Genomic DNA, 20,557 nt, shown 5'->3' on the forward strand with positions numbered 1-20,557 from the left:
TGTGAGCTACTGAATACATTAGTTTGTTTTGGGGTCATTTTTCCTGAGCTAAGACAAAAATCTATTTATTTATTCCTTGGATTTATATCCTGCCCTCCCCGCCAAAGCAGGCTCAAGGCGGAGGCTAAAATGTGTGAGCAGAGGCTAAAAATCTGTGAGCTAGCTCACTCTAACTCAGCTTAGAGGGGACACTACTCATGTGAGCTCCTGCCCAAAATGAGGCCTGCTCCCACATAATTGGGCACAGGACTGCATCAACAATAGTTCTCTATATATTTAAGAGAAAGCAGGAATATTCCAAGATTTACAGTAGCTCTGTCTGCCCCCAAAGAAGACTGTTCTCTACCTAATCTCTGATTTCTGGCAACAAAAAAAAATCTTAAACAATTTCCCATGCTTTATGCATATGATAAAATGTCATTAGGCTCACTAGGGAAGGGCTTTGGCTGAGTGGTAAAGCATCTGTTTGGTATGCAAAAGGTCCCTGGTTCAATCTCTATCATCTCCAGTAAAACACAAAGAATTCCAGGAAGTAGGCGATGTGAAAGACCTCTGCCTGAGATTCTGGAGAGCTTGTGGGTAGTAAAAAAAGAAGAGGAGATTGGATTTATACCCTGCCCTTCACTCAGAGTAGTTTACAATCTCCTTTCCCTTTCCCTCCCCACAACAGACACCCTGTTAGGTGGGTGGGGCTGAGAGAACTCTCTGAGAACTGCTGTTGAGAGGAACAGCTCTGAGAGAACTTGGGTCTGACCCAAGGTCACTCCAGCAGTTGCAAGTGGAGGATCAAACTTGGTTCTCTCAGATAAGAGTCCACACACTTAACCACTGCACCAAACTGACTCTCTGATCAACAATACTGACCTTGGTGGACTGATGGTCTGATTAAATATAAGGCAGCTTCATGTGTTTATCCGACTAACAAATGTTTTTTCTGGAATAAATTTGGTTGATTTTTTTTTAATGTGCCACTTAATTCTTGTTTTGTGTTCCCAAAACATCCAGTTAGTAAGAATGACATCTGCTAACACAGTATCTGCCATGCTTCCTTTACACCCCACAAAACACTTTATAATTCTCCACACATTCATTCCTATCACAATCCTATAATCATTAATATTCTTACCACAGTTCTGTAGTTATCATTGTTTCCATTTTACCAATAAGGAATGAATTAGTGAGTGCTGCTTTACATTATGTTTTTCCTACATGTGTATATATAAACAAAGGAAAAACAGTACATCCATGTCATGTTTAAATATTTTTACTATGTATGTATATCCACAAGGGGAAACCGTGACCCATCACAGTTTCTGAATATGCATATACAAGTTGACAACCACATGTGTCATCCTTGCATACAGTGCTGTATTTTTTCCCGCAGCCATGTACACCAGTATAGGAAACATGTGTAAAGCAGTCCTTAGTAAACTGAGATTTAGACACAGCAGAACAATCCATAAACCCTGAATCTTTTGCAAATGTTGACACTCAAGTCAATTAGAGATTATGTGTCAAGGTTTCCTAAAGTCTAGTAGTACCTTAGAGATCAACAATGTTTTAGGGTATAAGCTTTTGAGAGTCAAAGCTTAATCTAGTAGCACCATAGAGACCAAAAAGATTTCTGGGGTGCTGGTTTCAAGAGTCAAATCTCCCTTTGTCTTGAAAGCTTGTACCTCCAAGATTTCACTGACATCTAAGATGCTGTGGGACTCAAGTATAACTCTTCTTCTGCAGACCAACAGGGCTACCCTCCCGAAAGGCTTCCCAAGTTACAGACCAAAACTTTTGCTTCAGCTTAAAACCAGTATGGAACAGAAAGTGAGAAAGCTGAAGTTAAACTTGGAATACCCAGGTTCAAATCTCCATTCAACCCCAAAGTTCCTAAGATGGTTCTTTCCCCAATTTACCTCACAGGGTTGTTGTGAGGATTAAATCCATGGGAGAAAAGCAGGATACACAAAGCAACAAAGGCTATTATCTTAATCCCAAATACTGCCAAACTAAATCAAAAGGGTTAAAATAATTCTGCATTTGGCTAAACTGTTCAACTAAAAAACCAAGACATACTGATCATTAGCTGAAATTAGATAACAGGTGAAGTTATAACTTGATCTACAGCAGGGTCATTTCACAAGAATATTGTCTGCTTTGACAGCAGCACTGTAGCACACCAACTATTTCTGAAGAAAGTTTTTCAGTTTGGGAAAGAGTTTCAGGGCATTCTGTGTTGTCACATCTATAACGTCTTCCAGTGAAACGCCTTTAATTTTAGCAATGTATTCCGCAGCAATGAAAATATTCTTTGGTTCATTTCTCACCTGAAATATAAATGTAGGAGGATAAATTTCACCACACCTGTTGCTGACAGCACTTCCCTTCTGACTTAGTTGCCAATTGATTGGTTCCAACTGTGACAAGCTTTAGGTCTTATTACTTGAACCCTTTTTTATTTATGTCATAACAATGAAACAGAACCTCCATATACAGAGGCAACAAATCTCTGAATACTAGTGCTAGGAGACCTTTATGTCCTATTTTATTTTTAGTTAGTTAAAACATTTGTATGCCCCCTTTCCACCCAACATAGTATTCCTAAGGAGGCTGACAATCAAAACAATGTTTAAAATATAAAAATATATAAATATTTAGAATAGAACATAAAACTGTCGGCCATTCTATAAAAGAGGTTGCTGGACTAGATGGACAAGTCGTCTGACTGAGAAAGACTCTTTTTATGTTCCATCTGAACCTTTAAAGTAAGTGCTCTCAATCTTTCAATCCTAAAGAGTTTTACCCTTTACCACAGGGGAGGGACGGTGGCTCAGTGGTAGAGCATCTGCTTGGGAAGCAGAAGGTCTCAGTTTTCAATCCCTGGCATCTCCCAAAAAGGGTCCAGGCAAATAGGTGTGAAAAACCTCAGCTTGAGACCCTGGAGAGCCGCTGCCAGTCTGAGAAGACAATACTGACTTTGATGGACCAAAGGTCTGATTCAGTATAAGGCAGCTTCATATATTCATATGTTCAACCATGTAAATTCACAAAAGTCAGTGGATTTAGAAAGGTGCAATTGTGTAGAATTGCACTGTGAATCCAAGCAGGTTTCTCTCTTCTCTCCCTCTCTTAGGAACTAAATAGCTCCTACTCTACAGAGCCTTCTGCCTTCATAGCCAAAGACTCTACAGGTGCCCTTGCTCCATCTCTGTTATTGAAGCTATTTGCCTACATATCACTTCAGCCATGCTTGTTGTGCTGCTAAGAGGACTGGGCAGCCAATCCATGTGACTCACCAGGATTCTCATGCTTGTCTTTTTCCCTCTTCTACCTAGAGGCACTTTGGGAAACTGGCTACATCTCCTCCATTCTGAGAAGAACTCATGAAGTGTGCTGTACCTTACAGAGCCAACATAGTGTGAATTGTACCTGCATTAGCACAGTTTGAGACCCCATGCAGATTATGGCATCACTGCATCACACCTGGAGATCGCATTCTACCTAGCTTAGAAACAGCACTCAATTGACCTGCCTGTGGCGGGTGTAGTCTGCACATCTCCCTTCTTTTCACCTATGGGCCTCAGTCTCCTTGTGGTATCATCTGCCTTGCCACTGCCTATTAACATGATTCATTACTGCTGATCTTGGTAAGAAAGTATTGCTGATGGCTCTTTACCTGCTTCTCAGGACCCAGTGCAGGAGAGTCTGTTTCTAAGCAAATGCTGTCTAGAGGAAGTTGCTTCACAAGCTTCTGCTTCTTAAAGAAAATTTTAAAAAAGCAATTACGTTTACATTCTCTGACTAGATTAAGCAAAACATGAAAAAACTGGGCTGTCAACAATTGAAGAATTTTCAGTTGACTCACCTCCTCTTTTAACAACAACAACAACAACAAATTTTATTTGTATCCCGCCCTCCCCACTGGAGCGGGCTCAGGGCAGCTAACAGCATCATGTTAATAGCATCATGTTAATTCTGTTTATTAAAAACAGAATTATTGTTGTGGTATCCACTGATGCAGACCTATGCTCAATTATGAAGAAGTGAGACCCGCCACATCTAAAAAAAACCCAAAAAGGAATCTTGTGCAAAATAAAGAATGTTGACTAGTTAACACTGCAATTCACTGCTTTTGTGAGATGCCAGAGATCAGTATTTTTAAAGCATGCATACAGACCATCTGTTGAATCTCTCTGTAGAATCTCACCTGTTCACTCCTTATAATAGAAGGAGGAATGGAGAAAAAATATCCAGCCTTCACCCCTTCCATGGCCACTGAAGGCTTGCCATCAAATGCATGGAGCAACACTCTTTCAGTACCTATGGACAGGAGTCAGGACAGGAATTTGATGCTCATGTGAATTGTCTGCTATGGCACATGTATCTAAGTTTATATTCCTAGTTTAATCAGTACTGAAGGGCTAAGTAATCTTTTCTGACTTGGCTAGTCCGACATTTCCAGCTAGGTCTATTTTAAAAAAAAAGTTTTCATAAGACACTGAGACTGGAGTTTGTCAGGTTCACCAGACCCTACCCTCTTGTCTGTGTAATCAAAATTCACTTTTGTTTTTACATCTGCTAAAAAGAAATTATATTCTAGCTATTCTTGTGGAACATACTGTGAACACCCCAAAAGCTTTCCTAGTAAACAGACTGAAGCAATATTGGAATGAAAGAGAGGCATGACAGTGGAGCATTCCACTAAAACGAGTCTTTCTGTGAGTTCAATTTGTGAACTTTCTGTGAGTTCACAAATTGATCACATGATCAATTTAAATTGAGTAGATCCAGTGGGAAAGACCGCAGAAGGCAGTGGCAGAGCAGATCTGTTCCTGCCTTCCTCTGATATTTGTCATGAAAATCCTGTATGACTGTTAACTCTTCTAAGCCCACTGACATCAACAGACTTACAAGGGTAGAACTGTGCTTAGGAGGACACTGTGAGCATCGGGAAAGCCTTGCAAACAAAATGCACCACAGTACAGAGTGCTCCAGTAATGAGGGGGGAATCAGGACAAAAAATCAACCTTTCATAGGCAGCTTGTATCAGAAAGAGGAAGGAGATTTACTTTACCTGATGTGCTCCCTTCACCGCAGTGTCTTAATTTTTGTTTGCAAGGCTCTCAAGACCCTTGGAGTAAAGCAGAGAAAAATCTGCTCTGCCCGCTCCATCCATAGGGATTCAACCCAGTATGCAAAGATGTTGGTCAGCAGAAAACATTGCTCAGGCTTACTGCTCAGCAATGCATTCCTTATTTGTCAACTGCAAATTAATGATCTTTAAGTAAACAGGTTTTTTGCAAATAAATGCATGCAATTTTGATTATGTAACTTCATGTTGATGTATATATTCCCAGCCACAAACATTAACTTGTGCCAGAAACATGGGAAACAGTGCATTGTCTTCCTCAGCATTGCCATGCTTTGAATCAAGCTGAAAAAGCCTTCTGTGATATGAACTGCTGAGAGCCTCTGCCTGAATGCACTTCCATAACAAAAGATCCCTGTGGTTGTGAGTCAGACAACCTAGAAAACCCTTAGACCATGAGAATGTATCACTTTTCTATCCAACAGAAACTCACACAAGCATTTTCTGCATGGTGAACCATTACAACTGAGTACCAAGCCAGACGCACTCTGGGAGTTCTGTGTTCAGCACTTGTGGTGATTTTTAAACTTAATTTTCAGGAGCACAGCTGCCCAATTTGGAGCAGGGAGGGTTTAAGCATCCCTGCTATGTTGCTCTCCTAATCTGAAAGCCCCAACAAGCTGCTATTGACTCCCAACATACTTTGGCAAGAAAACTTCAAAAATATAAATAAATGTAAACCATACAATCAAACAAATGATACCTTGCTCCTTTAAGAGGTTAATGGTTGGTCTTCCAGCTGAGCGGGAGTGGACATTTCTAGGTAAACAAAGAGAACAAAGAACTAACAGCAGGAGATTTTGGCAGACCTTGGCTGGCTTTTCAAAGCCAGGTAAACAAGTTACATGGGTGGAGTTTTAGCATTTCTTAAGCTTTTAAGCTTGATCCAGGGTGGAGTTTTTAACCTATTGTTATCCAACCCAAAGTCTTAAGGAGAAGAAAAAATTGCATAAACAAACTTTATTTTTGACCACTCACTTAGCTGCTTATAACAACAAAAAGAAAGGGGAGGAAAATCTTTGTTGTAGCTCCTGTAAAGATTGCAATATTTTGTACAAATATTAGGGGGGAAATGTCACTTATTGCCCTGAATGGGCACCAACAGCTTTCTTTCAAAGTATAGAAACACTTCACATTTTATTTAAAAAATGTATTAGGACTTTGCATTTCAGCTAACAATCCTCAGATCACTGGACTCCAATAATGGTAAAAGGTCAGAAACAAAAAAAGTATTGAGATCCTGTAAAGACTAACACAAGGGTGTTGAACTCATTTGTTTCATAGGCTGGATCTGACATAAATGAGACCTTGTTGGACCAAGCTATGTGTGTCATAAAAAGTAATGCCAGGTAGCAGAGATATAGAGCTTTTTCACACAGTCTATGTATTCCGGTATGGAAGCTGGTCAGTTACTGAACAGTAACGGGTTTCTGCTGGCATTTCAGACAGACCCAACTCAGTAACTGGCTGCTACCGGAATACTGTCACCTTTTCACACAGTCCCCTGGCTGTCCCGGTAGTGAGGCATACCTGAGTCGTTACTAACAAAGAGCAGTTTTCAAAGATTTCAGGTTTTCATGGCTGGTAACATCATTAGGGTTTGTAGAATCTTTCGGGCTCAAGTGCCGTGTTCTACTGGAGAAAGTTTTCCTTCCAGACGTTTTGTTCTCAGCTGTGGAGAACATCCTCAGTGGCGTTGCAGCCGGAGCAGGCGCTCTGACCTTCTTGGCTGCTGTGCATTGAGTGGGGCCAGGGCTGCTGGAGAGCTGCTATTTCTAAGCTGGAGGGGGTGTGATGAAAGGGCAATTGGTTTGTGAATGCGCCCATTGTTTGGTGAGGCTTCCTGGAAGGGTAGTGATAAGGAAACTGGCTGTTGAATGTGACCATTGTTCCGTGTTAATTGCTGGGAAGGTTGGAAGGGGTTTGAAGATAAGGAAGATGGTTGTTGACTGTGCTGATTGTTCTGTGGAATGTACTGGTTGTTCTGTGACTTTCTGCAATTTATAGTCTGTAGGGTGTTTTGCAGAGCTGGGTACCAAGATTGGTGGATGAAAATGCCTTCTTCCTTTCTGTTAAAGTTGTGCTGGTGTTTGTAAACCTCAATAGTTTCTCTGTTCAGGCAGGTATGATAATGTGAGACCGTAGAAAGGACTTCAGTTCTTTCAAAGTGGATGACGTGGTCTCCGGGATCGGAGGGTGGAGGGAGCGATCCTGGCACTTGCTGTAAGCATCAGAGCTGGAGCCAGGCAGACAGGCACGGAGGAAGCATGCTGCCCCCTCCGCAGCAGGCGCTCGTGAAGTGCTGGGTTTGCGGTGGGGGCAGTGTGGAGCAAACCCAGCACTTGCTGGAAGCAGAGCTGGAGCCAGGCAGGCAGGCGCAGGGGAAGCGCCGGGATCGGAGGCAGAGGCAGCGGATAGCCCCCCAGGAGGAAGGTGCGTCCTATGGTCCGGAGCGCCTTATGGACCGAAAAATATGGTAAATCTCAAAATGATAAAATGGGCAATCAATTTTAACAAAGAAATACAAATGGAATCTTGGGAGTATTTATGGAAGAACTCTATGAAGATATCGACATGTTATAATATTAAAGAAACTGTTTTAAAATGTTGTCTAGATGGTACATGATACCTAAGAAACTGGCAAAAATGAATAACCAGGTGTCAGACAGATGCTGGAAATGTAAAAAATATGAAGGATCTTTCTACCATATGTGGTGGACTTGTGAAAAAGCAAAACAATTTTGGCAAATGATTCATTATTTATTTATGTATTTATTCAGAAAGAAATGTCAAAAAATTTAGGTTATGACATTAAGAGATCTCCAGACTCTTTTTTTGTTGGGATTACAAAAGGAAAGTTTTCTGAAACAAGATAGAACGATGGTGTGGTATCTGCTTTCAGCTGCAAGAACATTATATGTGCAGTTATGGAAGCAAGATAAAATACCAGAAAAATGGGACTGGATTATAAAAGTTATGTCATGGAGTGAAATGGACAAGCTTACAAGAATCTTAAAAGACTATGATTTGGAGAAGTTTAGAAAGGAATGGGAGAAATTTCAAAACTATGTTGAAAAACAATAGACATTTAGTGGTTTTTCACAATAGCTGAAGTGTGGTTTTTCTTTCTTTGAGTTTAAGGTTAAAGGAGGAAAATGAAGATGAACTTATAGAGTTAACTTCTTATTTTTTTGTTTTTACTTCTTCTTTAGTGTTATAAAGTTATAACATTTTAAAATGGAGATTCTTGATTTGTTAAATTACCTTGCATTTTTTGCAATTTTAAGACAACACCGGCAGGGGTCAAGAAAAGGGGAGGAGAAGGGGGGGGAAGTGTGATGTATTGTTTTCAATTTGTATTATTTTTAAAAAAAAATTAAAGAATACTATAACAATATATTGCAAATTAATAAAATTGTTTTAAACCAGGAATTTGGTCTTCTACTTTTCTAAAAAAAAAAACCAAGCAAGAATCACTCCTGAAATACACACAAATCTTACAAAGGGAGATGAAGTTGCTTTGCTAGCTGAATCTGTTTGATCAAGACTTGTCTCTGCTCTTCCTTCTGTTCATCAGTGCTGGCAAACCTGGGAGTGAAATCCAGACCAACCTGCAGCAAAAAAAAAGGAAAGTGGCGGGACAGACCACAATTTATTCCAGTTATGTAACTAGAAATAATTTTCTTTTCTGGCTTTGGAGCCTTGCTGGAGGGAAACAGCAGGAAAAAGTTCTGGAATAAATAAAATTAACTGGTTTCATGTTATGTACAAATGGGGAATTCTGGCTTAATCCTGACTTCCAGCTTTTCACACTCCTCAGGCATCAGAAGTGCCTGGAATAACCTCAGAACTGAAGCTGCTTTTCATCACATCTTACTAGCAGCAGATAGTCTCGTACCTTAGGTTGAAGGAAATCCCTCTGCCCTAAGGAGACTTCCATCAGCCAAAGAGGAGATCTCAGTGAAGGAAGAAGCATGTAAACTGGAGCAAGCCTCCTGAGGCCACAGGAAAGCTTCAGACTCTAGTTAGTGGAGTGGTAGGATACAGGTCAACAACCCTATCCCTGCTTGTCTTAAAGGGGCAAGAATACCGACATGCTCCATCACAGCTGGGCTGGCTCCAAAGGCAATACTTCTGCGGCCCACCTTGGAGCCAAGCAGCGGTGGTACAAGTGTAGGGGCATGTGCCTTTCTCCTGTCACCTCAGCCTACAGTAGCAGTGTCTGGAAACATCACTTCCCAGATCTGCCTCACCACTGCTGGAGTTTAAGTTGAGCTCCAGCAGCAGGATGTGGAACAAAGGGGGTGGGGGTGGGGGGGGATGTGTGGCCTGTTGAAGATTGGAAAGTTTGGGCAAGATTGTACATATGTGTGGTCATAAGATTATTATGACGTGTGAGGAAGAGTTAACCCCAAAACCAAGGTAGTTAAGTGGGTGTGGATCAATGGGTATTTTCTGAGCTTCCCCCCCCCCCCTCACAGTGTCATCAGCCAATAACTGTTAGCTGGCATTGCAATGCTGGCTGGGATAGCAGCTGGATTTTTCAGAATGACAAAGAAGGTGCAACCAAGATCGGTCAAACCAAGCCAGAATCTGTAAACAGGTTGTACAAACGTAACTGTACAGATAAAATAAGCCAATAGCCTTGTGTTATGTGTGAACTCAGATAGTAAACTGGGAAGCCACAACCAACTCCAACTTACTAGTAGATTTAATCACAGAAAATGACATGTGAGTGCTCCTGTCATGCAACTGTCTATACAAGGATTGCGCATTGTTTCCTGTTCTAAAATGCTTTGTGTGGTTGGGGGGGTGGGATTAACAGACCAAGCATCTCTAACTTCAAAGGCAAGAACTAATGTTTTAAAAGTTTTAAACAAAGAGATAAGATTCTACTAACCTCTCCAATGGCCAACAAGCAGTCCTTGTGGAGTTCCATGAGTGGCAAGGCTTCATCCAGATCCTGCAAGAGTGCAGGAAGAACACAGATGTCTCATGTCACATCTGGATCTGTGTTTAATTTCTGCTTGCCCCAGTACAATACAAAATGGACCTGTTTGTGCCTTCTTTCAACATAATCTGCCACTGACTTCTGGTTTTTTAAAAAGAACCTAGAATTGGGTCATTCGGAGTCACTGGTTCTGCATATGTCTTACAAGTTTGTCACATATGGACATGTAGGTGGTGGGATACCTTTAAAGATTAACAAATCAAACAATGATGCAACCTGAAAAGATGAGCTACAGGATTTTGTAATACTATGAGGTGCAGTGATACTCCACACCCTTTCATTTTTAAAGTCTTTCATTCATTTGTTCTGAGACTCACATGGACGTATTTGCACAGAATTTATTGTCCACTGATCCCTTAAAGGAAACAAAACTCCAAGATAGCATTGGAGCTGGCTTCTGTCCAGAGTCAGTTAACCCCTTACTGACCAAGCTCCTTTGTATCAGCACCATTTCTCTGCAGTCTTCACTGTGCTCTCCTTGTCTCAGCCTCCTACAGGAGCCTTTCCCTACCACCACCAGAAGGCTTTTTCTTCAAATCAGAAACTGACATAGCATTTAAATGTTATCATGTTATAACAATTTATTGCCATGACCAATCACTTCCTTTAAATTCCCAATTTTCATTTTTTAAAAAGGTAAATTCCTTTTTGTTGCAGAGATATAAAAGGGAAATACCAAATATTCTGTCACCTTCTATTTTGACAACAAAATGGGCTACAGCAGGGGTGGCCAATGGTAGCTCTCCATATGTTTTTTTGCCTACAACTCCCATCAGCCCCAGCCAGCATGGCCAATGGCTGAGGCTGATGGGAGTTGTAGGCAAAAAACATCTGGAGAGCTACCGTTGGCCACCCCTGGGCTACAGACTTCCTTTTTCAGTGAGCTAGAAATTCAGAGGAACTAGTAGTTCATGATAATGTCACAATACTATAGTGGTACATTTATTTCTAATTTTTTTTTTAATCCTGGAAAAGTCTGCTTGTGGTGGTGGGAGGAATAGCAGCTCTGGAATGGTGAAGCAATGAAAATGGCACCTGTGCAGGCAGAACCTGAAAAACTTTGCACCTTCCTGGTCCACATGGCATGCAAATATGCTTTGGCTGCAGTCTTTTCAAAAAGGTCACATACATGCAAGGGAAGAAATAAGAAACAGGATGAAAAGGTGTGATACTTCCCAAAAACCCAAGGGTTGGAGCAAAACAACCAAAAGGAAGCAGCTGGGGGCGGGGGGGGGGGAAGCTTTATAAAAATTAGTATTACTTTATAAGAAAGTGTTATCTTTTTAAATTTGGGTGAAACAGCTGTGTGGTCTGGACCAAGCAACTGTTCCTTGGATTCAGTTCCCTGCTCTGTAATAAGGCAATAGTAGTTACCATTGCATGCTTTGCTTACAATGCCAAAAGTGAAAAAGATTATAAAACACTGAGCAAACTGAGCAATGCTGTAAGAAATTATCAATGGTTGCAAAAATTTAACTTGTTTTTACCTTTAAAGTAACACTGCGCTCACATCCTGATGGAATTCTCTGAATTGGATGAACACCCAGACATGAAAAGACAAATCCTGGATACCTGTATGCAATGCATTATGTGATGAGAGACAACGAACTCTTTATAACACTGCTAATATGAAATGTGTACATCCTTTACAATCCCAGTCAATGGTACAAATTAGGAAAAAATGGCTTAACCTGAAAAATGGAAGGGTGCGGGGAGACCTTTATCATTCCTTTCATCATTTCTCCATCCTAATAATCTCACTTCTCTTGATGTAAGACCCTGATTTTGAGTATGTCTTAGAATCAATCCCAACATTTCTATATAAGCTATAGCAACTGTTTTATTTATGTTTTATTTGTATCTCACACCCTTTCCCAAAAGACTTCAGGTTTTCCCCGGTTCATCTTCACTACAATATTGTAAAATAAATAATAAACTACAAGATGATGACTGCTCAGGGAAACATCAGTCAGCTTCACTGTTGTTGATCAATGTCCAGCATTTTATTGTCATGGAATCAATTACATTAAATTGCTCTAATTTTACTGGTACCAATCCAAAATAGTTATATTTGGAACACTCATTGGCCTGTGTGCATCCAGTGAGATTTCTAGCTGCATTCAGGCACCACAATAAATTTCTGTTCTTGATAGGCACAAATCTTGCTTATGTCTGTGCTTGTATGCTCCCCACAGTAATGATTTAAAGTGTTGTGTGTGTTTCCTTAAATATTGCTTAGTTGCAGAATAGCCAGAATAGGAGGTGGATGGGGGAGTGAGGTGATTGGTTGGTAACTGAAAGTGTATGGGTGGAGCTAAGAAGTGTGTGTGGAGACACAGAAGTCAGTCAATAGTTAGCAGAAGTCTACAGAGTCTGAGAAGCATTCTTATTAGAATTTCGTGGTAGTGCTATGAAACACATTAAGATTCTAAAAGGAAAATAGAATACTTTAGAGGACATATTAGCAACTAAAGAGAATCAAAACTTAATATTGTCAAAGTATTATAAGGGTGACAGAAGCTTGAGAAGAGAAAGATTAAACTGAGCTAAATTAAATAAAGACTGGACAAAATGTATTCTGAAGAGAAAATGGTAAGGAGTGTTTGTGAAGTGAAAGTGTGTGATACCTCAGTCAGAATTTATTAGTATACACTGTTTTATTCACTAAAGAGATAAGGTACAAATAATCTTGAAACCAATATGCTTCTTGTACAAATAAAAGTTTTGTTTTGTGTTACAGTTAACCTGGAGTCCTATGCTAATAAAATATGTCTTATCCTCAGGACCACATAGTCCCATGAGTCTAAGAGCTTGGGCACAATACCAAGGGAAAGGTTAATTAATAGGACTGGAATTAAATTCTCGGTGGCAGCACTACATACCCAGAGAGATAAATAATGACAACAAAAAAGACACACCATATCTAACCACATAAATTAAAAGAGAAGCTGTAATACCCTTCTCTCCTCCTTGTCTGCAGAGGGAAATGGAAAGCTTCCTGGTTTTGGAAGCCTTCTATCAAACTCCAGTTAATCATAATGTCTGGATACAGGAGCTTGGTCAAACTGGAATCTGTTTAGATACTTTAGAATCCCAAGTTCCTTGGATCCTAGCCCAGAACTTGTTTCCCACAAGGCAGAAAAACTGGAAATGTTGGTACCTTTCTGAAAGCTGAATAATTCTTTCAAACTCTCCTGAATGTTCAGCAACTACAACAAGGGCTAAAACTTTAGCCTAAAACAACAAGAAATAAGTTACTGATTTCAAGAACAACCTGATCTGGAATTCATTTATTTGAAAAATGACAATTCTGGCATTAGTTTGAAATTAATGAAATTCCTACATCTATCCTATTATGTTTTGGAGCACAGTGGGTGGATCCAACAGTGTGTTACCACAGGTTCAAGGAGTTCCACCCACAAAGCAAGACTTCCATATCTCCCCCCACTTGCAGCAGTCCAAAACTGCATCTGAAATCATGGTAGAAAGGGAAACGTATTACTGTGGAAACACAACAGTAGCTCCATTGCACTCGTTTATAATGTACTGAATGTGAATGATCAGCTCTGTGCAAGCTAAGTGCAGAGATCAACCTTCTGGAGCTTAGGTATAAATTGCTAAAACTTTACACCACAAAACAATTCTAAATATAACAAACCTGTTTTGCTTCTTCCACTATATCTTCAACATCCTGAAAAATATTAAAAATGTTGTGCTAGGAGATTGCTTGGTAGAGAAAGAAGAAAATAAAAGAAATACAAGAGTGGAGTAATTAAGTATTATTAAATTAAGAGTTATGAAATAGTGGAATAATTAAGTATTTTAGATGGTTTCTCCAAAAAGGGGAGGGGGAAACACCAGTACCATCTATCTACACTCCTACTCCTTTTAGGCCCAGGTTTTGTACCAACATATTTAATGCACAAATGCTCTGTTGCTCTTTTTTAAAAATCACTGGGGTTTTCAGTGACAGAGTGGTTGTTGTGAGAAATCTGAGGGTGAGGCTACGACCAAGTCCCTAACAAACATAAAAAGAACACACATATGTGTACTGGTTTTATTTGCTATTAATATATATTATTTATTGTACTTTTAACATGTTGTAGGTTTGATGATGATGTACACTGCCCTGAGACCTTCAGAAGAGGGTGGTTTATAAAATTAATTAATTAATAATATACTAAGATTAATCGTATATAAAATCTGTCTAAAAAGTTGTTCATTTTGCTCCTTAGCCACTACAGGCTCTACAGGCTGACATTATAACCTCATCTTGTTGGAGTCTGCAAGGTAGCCTTGAAATGGTTTTCCTCATTTCTCCTTGGACAGAGGGTGGTGCTAGGGAAGATGTTAGCTAGGTGTCTCTTAGTAAGTGGGGTGCCTCAGGAGGCAATCCTCTCCCTGATGTTATTTAACATCTATAAATCCCCCTAGTCCAGCTTGTGTGGTTATAGCAGCGCGCCTTGCGGTCTCACTGGATCGCTTCTATATGCAGCTTATGGCTACCCCAGCCCCTCTTCAGCCGTTAGTTCTTCCTCTTGAATTTTACCTCACGGCTACGGAACTCAAGGGGTGGGTGTAATATGGATTTCTCACTACTAGTCTCTTCAGGGGTTTTGTTTTGCTTTCAGATGGATATAAACTCAGTTTGTAGGTAGGGGACCAGAGCAGCTTTGATAGTTTTCCCAATATACTGGCACCAGAGAACTTTAAAGTAAACCACAAAAATTTATTAACGTACACACACTGACTTCAACTGGGGAATGGGAATTATATACATGGGCTATATTGTATCTCAAGCAGTTAATAGTTTCTTCGTAGTTCAGGCTTTATAATATCAATTTCGCTTAGGTCTTTCAGGTTTCACAGATCATATAGATTTCACTCTCCAACACTATTCTGGGTTGGCCTCTTGGGTATAATGTGCCAAGTCCCTTAAGTCGACTGGTGTCTCTTCTCCCAGCCCTTCAGACTTCTAGACCCACATCTTTCCCTCAACCACCTATTTAGCTCTTAAGAGAAGTGTCTCTGTGTCTGTGACCTCTCAGGTCTTTTACTGTGACTCTTCTCTAAATCCTGCCAGAGGGAGCTTAGATGTCCTCTACGGGACATCATAAATAGATCCCTCCTAGAGGGGCATTTTCCAACTCCTCTGAAAGAGGCCTTGGTCCGCCCCCTCTTGAAAAAACCTACAGCAGACCCGGCCGAATTGGCAAACTACCGACCGGTGTCCAATTTACCATTTGTAGGTAAAACTATCGAGAGGGCAGTGGCATTACAGCTACAGAGATTTCTAGATGACGCTTCTGTCTTAGACCCGTGCCAGTCTGGCTTCCGACCAGGCCACGGGACGGAGACGGTCCTGGTAGCCTTGGTGGATGACCTCCAGCGGCAACTGGATCGAGGCGGTGCGGCAATACTGATGTTATTAGATCTGTCGGCTGCATTTGATACAGTCGACCATCGGTTTCTGATCCACCGCCTCGCCGACATAGGGGTTGAGGGGCTAGCCTTACAATGGCTTTCCTCCTTCCTCATGGGTCGGGGACAGAGGGTGGCGATTGAGGGTGAGCAATCCCAGAGGCGCACACTAGACTGTGGGGTGCCCCAGGGAGCAGTTCTCTCCCCGATGTTATTCAACATCTATATGCGCCCCCTCGCCCAGATTGCCCGGAGATTTGGGCTGGGTTGCCATCAATACGCAGATGACACCCAGCTCTATCTACTAATGGACGGCCGGCCCGCCTCCGCCCCGGGGAACCTGGACTGGGCTTTGCGGGCTGTTGCAACGTGGCTTAGACTGAGTGGGCTGAAGTTAAATCCAGCGAAGACAGAGGTTCTCCATGTGGGTCGTGGCACTCTGGGGAAGGAAATATCTCTCCCGGCCTTTGACGAGGCGCCTCTGAAGACGGCGCAGCGGGTAAAGAGCCTGGGCGTCTTACTGGAGCCTTCATTATCAATGGAGGCCCAGATAACAGCCACTGCCAAATCAGCATTCTTCCACCTGAGGCGGGCGAGGCAGCTGGCCCCTTTCCTAGAGCGTCAGGACCTAGCAATGGTGATCCACGCGACGGTCACCTCAAGACTGGACTACTGTAACGCTCTCTATATGGGGCTGCCTCTGTACCGGACCCGGGAGCTGCAGCTAGTGCAGAACACAGCGGCCAGGCTGTTACTTGGTCTCCCAAGATGGGAGCATATATGGCCGGGGCTGCGCGGACTGCACTGGCTGCCAATCGTATACCGGATCCAGTACAAAGTGCTGGTCATAACCTTTAAAGCCCTATATGGCCAAGGACCGACCTACCTGAGGGACCGTCTCTCCCCATATGAGCCCCAGAGAGCACTGAGGTCAGTGGGGAAAAGCAGACTGAATATCCCTGGGCCCAAAGAAGTTAAACTTCAAAGCACCCGCACTCGGGCCTTTTCCATTGCGGCCCCACAACTCTGGAACCAACTCCCAGAGGAGGTGCGGGCCCTGCGGAACTTAGACCAGTTCCGCAGGGCCTGCAAGACCGCCCTCTTCAAACAGGCGTTCACCAATAACTGAATTAATGTTTACCGCCAGATTAATAACGTTTACCGCCAGTGTTGATTTAGGAATGTTTTAATTAATTATTGATTATTGACTGATTTTAATGTGAATTTTAATGTGAATTTAATGTTTTTATTACTGTATTGTTTACTTGAAATGCTGTTAGCCGCCCTGAGCCTGCTTCGGCGGGGGAGGGCGGGATATAAATAAAATTTTACATTACATTACATTCTCTAGTCACACACAGCCCCGTGGCTGTCTTTATAGAGTGAACAGTGAGCTTTGCTTCTCTCGAAGACTCTCCTCAGCTCCTTCTCAGACCAACTGCTCTCTTCAGCAGTCTCCCTCAGACTCTGTCAGACACTAACTGCCCTCAGCCGTTAGTTGTCCATCACCTCTGAGAGTTCCGAGCACTCTGGCCCCCACCCTCAGGTCACCTGACACAGGCTCTATGCGTCCTCAGTTTTCTTGTTAACCCGTTCATTACTGTCACAGTGGTGTTTTGGGCTGAGGTGTTTTCTGTATGCAGATGACAGCCAGCTATATCTGTTAATGCATGGCCGCCCAGATACCACCTGCACAGTTTGGCTGTGGATTTGGAAGCCATGGTGGGATGGTTAAAAAAGAGCTGGGTGAGACTGAAGACAGAAGTTCTGTGGCTGGAAGGGACTTCAGGGTTGGGGCACAAACTTGACAGGGCACCACTGACATTCGTGGAAACCATCAAGAGTTTGAGATGTTCTCCTAAGCTTTTGGTTGAGGACAGAAACGGGGTCTGTCATGGCTGGCACTCCCTCCCCCTTCTTCCATCATTTCTCTTCTTTCGGCCTCCTCCCTTATCAGTGAGGTGGCAACAAAGTCTGGAACTGGTTTAAAGAAATTAGATTCACAGACGCCATCTGTGAACTGTTTTTAGATTACACTGAATTATTTTATTGTACTCTAATAATGTCTATATTGTATTTTATTTCTTGTTGTACATTGCCCAGAGCCCTGTGAACTCAGGGATTTGGCGATTCATGCATTTATTTATAAATAAATAGTGTCCAGATATATTTAAGGTGATTTTAAAAGGAGTTTGATGGATAGCATTATGTGTACCCCAAGATCATTGGATACACTGATTCACAATGAGTAAGTTCAAAGCTAACAACATTATACCCCCCTCTGCTACGAAGCACAAGCTCTCTGTGCCCAACCTATCTCAAAGGGTTGTTTTGAGGATAAAATGTTGCCCAGAACTCCTTCTAGGAAGGGCAGGTTGAAAATGTAGCTCAATGTCAGGTTCAGGAATGTTCACATCCCTGTTTTTCCTTGTCCATTGCACCCTTTTGTCTTGTTTGGGGCTTGCAGAGACTCAGAAAAAGAGAAAGGGGGTTTTCAGCACCGAGTTTTTCCTTTCTCCTCAGGGGGACAGTCCTCACCTACATAGCCTAGAAGAGCCTAGCCACATCCTCGCTGGCCTGCTTCTAAAAAGAAGAGTTGGGTTTTATACCCCAGTGGTCTCTATCTTAAGGAGTCTCAGTGGCTTACAATCACTTTCCCTTCCTTGTGAGGTAGGTGAGAATGCGAGTTCTGAGAGAACTGTGACTGATCCAAAGTCACCCAGCTGGCTTCATGTGGAAGAGTAGGGAATCAAACACATTTCTCCGGATTAGAGTCTACTGCTCTTAACCACTACCCCAAACTGGCTCTCTCATGAACACCACATGCCCAGCCAGTTCCTCTGAGTCTTGCAAAAACTAGCAATCATGTGAAACTTAAAGGAATTCTTAAGAGTGGCTGTGTCTAGCCTTCCCCCCATCGCCCTGGCAGGACTAAAGTACCGGCAGAGGTGAGGTGGAGGCTTACTGCCCATAATGTATTTCGGTTATTTCAGGATTCCTACTTGTTGCCACAGTCCTTATTAGCTTCCTTCTTGCTGGCATCGGGGCTTCCCAAGTGAGCATTCTGCAGCTCCTGCATGCTCAGGGGATGACATTTCTGTATATTTTATTTCTATTTTTCTTTCAGTATTAATTCACCTGTTAACGCGTTGAAATGGAATGTGTAAGTGGCTGAATTCTAGTAAATCAGCAAGTCTATGTAAGGCCTACCTTGCCTAAACCCACTGGGATGCTGGGAGGCCCCGAAGGAAGCCTGCCTTGCACAGGGATGTTTCTTGATCTGACCTTTTGTCCAAGAGGTTCTGTTCCATCCGCAGCCAAGCGCCTCCCTCCCTCCCTCCCTCCCATTCACCCACGAACCTCCGTGCCCCGACCTTCGCGCGGAGCCTGGGCGGGCGGGAGTGAGGGAGGTCGGCCGGGGAGGAAACCCACCTGGTACAGCCGCCCCGCCACCAGCGCCAGGCTCTAGCCGCCCCGCCAGCCGGAGCTGCCATGGTGAGGGGATTCTGCCGCCTACTACAGAAGAAAGCAATTTCCCTCCCAACACTGCCCACCTCTTGAAATTCAGGCGCCGCGAGATGGCAATGGCAATCCACCGGTCCCATCCTTATAATGCTGGAACTCCTAGCAAAAGTGTAAGTTTCTAGCCGGATCTATTTTTCCCACATCCCAGTTTTGCCGCGGCACCACTTTCAATTGGACTCGGCTTAGTTCCACTTCCGGTCGGAGTAGCGCGTCTGCTGGGCGGATCCTTTCAGTAACGGTTTGAGCAGAGCGGAAAATGGCGGCAGAGACGGAGGCTTTGCCTTCGGCGACGCCCCTCTGTTCCTCGCCAGGCCGGGACCCCCGCGTGCGGTGCCGCTCGCGCCGCTGGACGGCGGAGTTGATGGGCCACTGCTCATCTTACGTGCGCGCGCTCGGGGACGAGCAGCCGGTTGAGGCCGAGAGCCTGAAATGGGCTCTCAGCGAAGCCGTCTGGGTAAGAGCGGCCGCGGGAGGGAGAAGGCGGTGGCACCGGCCTGCCCACAATCCTCTGGGGAGGAGAGACTGGGGTTATAAGCGTCTCTCTTTAACAGCGCTTAGGAGAGAAGTGACCGATCGAAAATTGGGTGTCCTTTAACGAGTTTTGGTGGCACCATAATAAGATTTCATCTGGCCGTATTTTGGGGTACCACTCCCGATACCCCAAAACACCTCCTTTTTGCTTCGAGGGTTTTTAAATACCGCGCTGTAGATACCGTTCTTTGAGGTGCAGCTTCGTTCCCCATCTCGTTTAGAGTTTAATCTGTTGGTATCTACAGATATCCAGTGACGTTTCCATAGTGAATCGTTTGTGAGCATGAAAATGAAGGCAGTGTGCATGCTGTCCTTATACACTGAGACTGATGACGTATATTTGAACTTTTATTAACACGTTGTGGTACAGTTCTGTTTTTCTAGTATTATATTTTACCTAAAAACCACATTGCTGTTGTATGATAGGAAATGCTGATGCTGCACTCTCAGAGATAGGACAAAGTTGGAGTTCAGTAGCACCTTTTAAGACCAACAAAGTTTTATTCAAAATGTAAGTTTTCTTGTGCATGCACACTTCATCAGACAATGAAATGGGGTACAGTGAGCAGTGCTACATATAGCTGGTAGGCAGTGGTTAAGCATTTAAAGTAGTACAAAATTAGAATCCAATGAAAAAATAGTGAAATTAACAAATTGATCTGAATAGCATTGTTTGGTCTGGATAGCATTTGTGTGGGAAAACGTTCTTTCAACTTCTTAATTTCACTATTTTGCCATTGGATTCTAACTTTGTACTATTTTGCATGCTTAACCACTGCCCACCAACTATATGTAGCATTGTACCCCATCTCATTGTCTGACAAATTATGCATGCACATGAAAGCTTACATTCTGAATAAAACTTTGTTGGTCTTAAAGGTGCTACTGGACTTCAAGTTAGTTCTATTGCTTCAGACCAATATGGC

The 20,557-nt window shown here is 42.6% G+C and overlaps 2 protein-coding genes across 6 annotated transcripts in view; one reads left to right on the top strand and one right to left on the bottom strand.

Annotated features, from left to right (window-relative positions):
- Positions 1-1,248: 1,248 nt before the first annotated feature.
- TATDN3 (TatD DNase domain containing 3) lies at positions 1,249-19,385 on the bottom strand. 5 transcript variants are annotated; one of them, XM_060246990.1, is made up of 10 exons: positions 19,130-19,385; positions 13,813-13,845; positions 13,315-13,388; positions 11,642-11,726; positions 10,044-10,106; positions 8,645-8,754; positions 5,847-5,902; positions 4,202-4,314; positions 3,671-3,751; positions 1,249-2,321 (listed from the first exon to the last, which is right to left on the bottom strand). In XM_060246990.1, the coding sequence occupies exons 1-10, from the start codon at positions 19,178-19,180 to the stop codon at positions 2,178-2,180; spliced, it is 810 nt and encodes a 269-aa protein (XP_060102973.1). In that variant the 5' UTR covers positions 19,181-19,385; the 3' UTR covers positions 1,249-2,177. The 5 variants fall into 5 exon arrangements, with proteins under 5 accessions (XP_060102973.1, XP_060102984.1, XP_060102965.1 ...); XM_060247001.1 differs by having other exon boundaries at positions 3,671-3,748; positions 19,130-19,302; XM_060246982.1 differs by having other exon boundaries at positions 3,671-3,748; positions 18,786-19,191.
- NSL1 (NSL1 component of MIS12 kinetochore complex) overlaps positions 19,135-20,557 on the top strand; it is a 31,754-nt gene continuing 30,331 nt past the window's right edge. The window contains exon 1 of the mRNA XM_060247033.1: positions 19,135-19,554. Within this exon, the coding sequence (XP_060103016.1) occupies positions 19,357-19,554 (198 nt within the window). The 5' untranslated portion in view covers positions 19,135-19,356. The remainder of the gene's footprint in view (positions 19,555-20,557) is intronic.

The sequence above is a fragment of the Heteronotia binoei genome, chromosome 1 (assembly GCF_032191835.1).
Source record: "Heteronotia binoei isolate CCM8104 ecotype False Entrance Well chromosome 1, APGP_CSIRO_Hbin_v1, whole genome shotgun sequence".
NCBI lineage: Eukaryota > Metazoa > Chordata > Lepidosauria > Squamata > Gekkonidae > Heteronotia > Heteronotia binoei.

Bases quoted from the DNA above. Each gene is read 5' to 3' on its own strand.
- TATDN3 (XM_060246982.1), bottom strand. From the start codon at position 18,923: ATGGGAGGGAGGGAGGGAGGGAGGCGCTTGGCTGCGGATGGAACAGAA. The intron at 13,846-18,785 runs GTAGGCCTTACA...AATATTTTTCAG, and splicing joins TCCCAGTGGGTTTAGGCAAG to GATGTTGAAGATATAGTGGA. The intron at 13,389-13,812 runs GTTTGTTATATT...TTGTTGTTTTAG, and splicing joins TAGTGGAAGAAGCAAAACAG to GCTAAAGTTTTAGCCCTTGT.